The sequence below is a fragment of the Dipteris shenzhenensis genome, chromosome 32 (genome assembly GCF_047967505.1).
Source record: "Dipteris shenzhenensis isolate YYH24624 ecotype China chromosome 32, Dip_SZ_1.0, whole genome shotgun sequence".
Lineage (NCBI taxonomy): Eukaryota > Viridiplantae > Streptophyta > Polypodiopsida > Gleicheniales > Dipteridaceae > Dipteris > Dipteris shenzhenensis.
This window is the reverse complement of record NC_141627.1, coordinates 37,307,661-37,312,483: the sequence shown is the minus strand read 5'-3', so window position 1 is coordinate 37,312,483 and position 4,823 is coordinate 37,307,661. Positions and strand designations below refer to the sequence as shown.

General features: G+C 42.9%; 1 protein-coding gene across 1 annotated transcript; it reads right to left on the bottom strand.

The window, feature by feature from the left end:
* Positions 1-769: 769 nt before the first annotated feature.
* On the bottom strand, positions 770-2,941 carry LOC147880693 (E3 ubiquitin-protein ligase PRT1-like). Its single transcript, XM_087370655.1, has 7 exons — positions 2,782-2,941; positions 2,479-2,507; positions 2,184-2,363; positions 1,672-2,010; positions 1,301-1,519; positions 1,132-1,211; positions 770-1,039 (listed from the first exon to the last, which is right to left on the bottom strand). Exons 1-7 carry the CDS (start codon positions 2,898-2,900, stop codon positions 770-772), a joined length of 1,236 nt encoding a protein of 411 aa, XP_087226781.1. The 5' UTR covers positions 2,901-2,941.
* Between the last annotated feature and the right edge of the window lie 1,882 nt (positions 2,942-4,823).

Genomic DNA, 4,823 nt, shown 5'->3' with positions numbered 1-4,823 from the left:
TGTCATTGTCCCACACCTTAGAGTGCTCTCATTGGTACACCTCAAATTGCTCTCTAATCCCTTGAAATTAGGAAACATTAATTGGGGCCCTTTTGAGACCCCATTTCTCGCCTAGTGACATTGAAAAGGTATTGGAAAGGTTTGAAATGTAAAATGTAAAACCTAATTCTACACCTTTGGCTATCATTTCAGATTATGCAAGGATATGTGTCCCACAACACCAAAGGAGATTGAATATATGTCAAGGGTTTCATATGCATCAACAATTGGTATCCTAATGTATGCAATGGGCCAGATATTGCACATGCAGTGGGAGTTGTGAGCAGGTCAAGAACATTGGATGGCTATAAAGTAGATTGTCAGATATTTGAGAGGGATGACTCCTCATGCATTATGGTTTTAAGGTTCATCAAACATTTCTCTACAAGGATATGTTGATTTAGATATGGCAGTGATAAAGATGGAAGAAGGACCGCGTTTTCACTGTAAGTGGAACAACAATAAGCTGGGTTTCAAGGTTGCAAAAGGTACAGCACTTTCTACAACCAAAGCAAATATGTTGCAGTTACAGAGGCTATTATAGAGATGATTTGGCTGCAGAGGTCTATGGAGGAGCTTGGGTTATATAGTGATAGCCAAAGTACTATTCATCTTCCAAATAATTTAGCCTTCCATTCAAGAACCAGCAAGAGCAAGCATATACACCTCAGATATCATTTCATCTTATTTGTTTTGGAGGATGGACACTTGAAGCTGGAAAAGATACACACTAGCCAGAAACCAAGCTATCGATATAATCGTCGAAATCATCCAGCAGCGAATGCTGGCGGCTTGAGATGAGTCCATTCTCGAGATCAACACGGCCTGCAGCTCTGAAGTCGGAGAAAATCTCTTCCATTTGATGATGTGGTCTATGCTGCTGATTGAAACGCCCTGGATATTTGCCTGATCCTCCTCTGTAGCAACTACCACATAGATCGTAGCCTATTTGCTCACTACAATCTTTGCAGCGGTAGCGATGGCCGACGATCGGGAACATCTACAAAACCACCCAATATATATTGAGCTTACCGTAAGTAGGCCATTCCTATAATTCGTTTAATTCACTAGATAATCCATGCTTCAACTTACCCCACATGCGTCGCATCCTGCTCCAATGTGCACATACGGGTGTCCACTCTCATTATAATCCATGTCCTCCACTGCACCCGCTAATATGTAAAGAAAGAAACAGTAAATTCATGTTCGCCCTGCAGAATCTGCATTTCTTCCGCAAAAAATCTATAGAGGGCAGGCTTACTTGTTTCTGAGTCTCCATCTGCCAATAATTCGTTGCTCATTTGATGCTGCAAATTCTCGATCTCCTTCTGCCTTTCCCGATAGCATAGAGAGAAAGTGCTCTCAAGGAAGTGATGCAGCTCCAGAAAAACATGAATCGATTGTCCAAGGTGATCAGAGCTTTGACATGGACAAGCGAAAGTCGAAGATCTCGACGTTTTCAAGCAGGATTCACAAAACACTGCAGAAGTTTCCGGCTTCTCAGAGGGCGAATTCTGCACTTGATTCTCAAAAGGAGCCACGAAAAAAACAGATTTTGAAAGAACTGCAATTTACAGATTTTCTTATATGTAGACCGGGCAAAGAAGCAATTTAGCGTCTATGTGAGCATACCTTGGCCACAATTCAGGACAACAGGTCGATACAGCAATTTGTTACAAGACGCACAGGAAAAATCGTCGACGCTCATAGAAGTCGAGGGCTCGTCTTCTCCATTAGATCCACGTCGCAAATGAGCAAAGTTTGCCTCTCCCCTTCCAGTGCATCCCCCCTCGACGTCCTCCAAAGGGCAAGCGGTGCCACAATTCGTGGAAACCGCTAGAAAGTTCGCTTCGGCTGGCCGGAAAACAGCCGGACTTCTTACGGATTGCGAAAACTGTATGATTCTCGTTGCAGCATCTGATATGCGAGGCTCTATTCGCGAAGAGAATATCTGCCTCGCCTCTTCCATTGCTGCAACAGCGATAACGGTACGTTTGTGACCTTACCATCAACAGAATCAAACAGAAGCACTAGAATACAATTTCGTGTTGCAGCTAGACATGAATATTAATCGTCGCTATTCTTGTGCCATCGAAACAGAAAGACAATGCAGCGCATAGAGTAGCCGAGTTTGGAAATCAGACCTTGTATCTCTTGAGATTTGCGAGTGTACTCTTCGGGCCAGGCTTTGATGAGGAAATAATGAAGCAACTCACAAACGCGGGGGAAGTGAAGGTAAGGCCGTCGACAAGCCGGGCATTGCGATTGCATCTTGGCATTCATGGAACGACGAACGCACCAGAAGCAAAAGACGTGGCCGCAAGCTGCAGAAAGGGACAAGAGACGGAAACCTGAGATTTTCGATCACTTACAACTAGCTGTGATGTGCACTAGAGAAGAAGGGAAGTGAACTAGAGCTATGGAGAAAATGCTACTTACATAGGACGATGGGTTTGTAGACGAGGTCTCTGCAATGAAAAGGATGAAATGAGTACTCATCATCGCTAGCTTGTTCTCTCTCTCTCTCTCTCTCTCTCACACACACACACACACACACAGAGACACAGTACACACACACACACGCAGCGCGCAATAGTGCAAAGCTACGCCCATCTGCTAAGTTCGCTAACATCGATTCTCTCTCTCTCTCTCTCTCACACACACATATTCACACACAGTACGCAAAGCAGCTACAACCATCTGCTTATAAGAATAATTAGCTAACGTCGATTGGACGTTTACAAGCATATGAAACAATTGAAAGCTGGTTTTGCAGCTTCGGCCGAAGCCTCACGTAGTGCAGCCGGGAGGATCGAGTGTGCGGATATTGTTGCTAGTGGATCCGCATGATCTGCCGACATGATCGTGGAGCTAGGGGAGGGGATACAAATGGGAGGAAAAGGGTAAGGAGGAGCAGTCGAAGACGTAGTGAGGCAGGTGAAGGTCGGGAGAGGACGATTGAATTGATGGACGAGGAGCGTGGCGAGGCAGGAGCTTATAAGATTAGAGGAACAGCGGGTGAGTGAAGCAGACGGTAAAGGAGATGGTGATTGTTTTGACTTTGTGAGATTAAGGAGCCCGTGAAGGAGACGGTGAGCCTTTCTTATTATAAGCTTTTGCTTATATGCAATATTTTGAAATTTCATTGGCATTCAAAAGAACATCACAAGAATCACTATTTAGTTGCCTTATCCCTCTTGTTGCCCTCTCTCTTCCTGCCCATCAATGCCCTCCCTTTGTGGGAGTGTAGTTTGATGATGCCCTGCCCGTGTGGCCATGTGATTTGACGATGCCGTGTCCTTGTGCAAATGGTATGTAAGGTTGGGTGCACAAAGTACACATGGCCCCCAATAAAAACTAGGCCAAACCTATGACAAGCTTTGTGAGTATAAAGATAGGACCATACAGATGCATAATGTTCTTACATTTATCCACAATGTATGGGTAGTGAAAAATAAAAAAATGTGCATGCCCCACTACACAAGCTATGTTGTAAACTTTGTGATTATATAAACCTTACTAAAACAAAGGTCCAAGTAAAGTTTCATGACCATGAAACACATATAAGTATGATATAAGCATGCTGATGTACGATTTCATCAGAAATCTCGTGGTCCAATTAGTTGAAAAAATGTACAAGTCACCACCATACAAATGTCAATGTCAAATCGTTAAAAACTTTGTGAATATAAGTGTTGATGTACGATTTCACCACAAATGTGCATCACGAATGGTCCAACTTAGTTGAAAAAATACATAAGTCCCACCATATGAATCATATCTAATCCTTAAAAACCTTTGTGAGTATAAGTGCATTACTCATGCAAAGGACTCTCAAAACTTTCATGGTACATACACCTATGATATAAGCATATACGTATGTATGATTTCTTGGCAAGTGTGTACTTTGAATTGCTGAAAATGAGAAAGTATGCATTTCCCCCCGTACAATCTATATGGACCTACTCAAAAAATATATATGTAAAATTTCATGACATATAAAAGCAAATATATGTGTGATATAAGCATATCGATGAACAATTTCTTGGCATTTATGCATCATCCATGGTCCAAATACATGTCCCACCATCCTTATGAAACTTTGAGAGTATATGGCCTTTCTCAAACTAAGGTCCATGGAAAGTCTTACGACCATCATCCCCATGTACCCATGATATAAGCATATCCATGCACAATTTCTAGACACTTGTATCCTAAGAAAAGGTATATGCTCCCATATGGGTCAATGTTTGCTTGGGTGTAGCTAGTTCTTGTGAGTTTCATGCCATTTTTTGTATATAGGTATCTTGCCTTACCCATAACTTATGCATTGCTCAACAGAATTCAACTAACTTTGTCTTCAAGTTGTAGTCCACATTCCAATATAAACATGAGACCAAAAAAAAATGGAATGAATATTTTGAACAAGATCGTTAATGCATTACAAGTGCTATGTTGCACGTGAAGCATGTGTCCTGAAGAATATAGGATATAACAATTAATTTAAAAACATCAAAAGTTTATTTTGCACATACATGCAACCATTTAGAACGACACTACAAGATCCAGAGCCTCGGTGTGCATGATTAGTAGGGTGGGCTTGTGATTGCCTCTATTCCCTTCTGCCCCCCTCCCCCTCCGGACCTTTCTCCCTCTCCTCGCCCTCCCCCTCCTGCTAAGCTCCCCCTCCTACCGAGCTCGCCCTCCTCCCCCCTTTGCCAATCCTGCTAGCCCCCTCCCCCCCTCCCTCACGATTGTGTGAGGAGCTCTCATGTCATGATCTC

Bases quoted from the DNA above. Each gene is read 5' to 3' on its own strand.
- LOC147880693 (XM_087370655.1), bottom strand. From the start codon at position 2,900: ATGTCGGCAGATCATGCGGATCCACTAGCAACAATATCCGCACACTCG. The intron at 2,011-2,183 runs GTCTGATTTCCA...TCGCTGTTGCAG, and splicing joins CAAATCTCAAGAGATACAAG to CAATGGAAGAGGCGAGGCAG. The intron at 1,520-1,671 runs GTATGCTCACAT...AAACTTCTGCAG, and splicing joins TGTCCTGAATTGTGGCCAAG to TGTTTTGTGAATCCTGCTTG.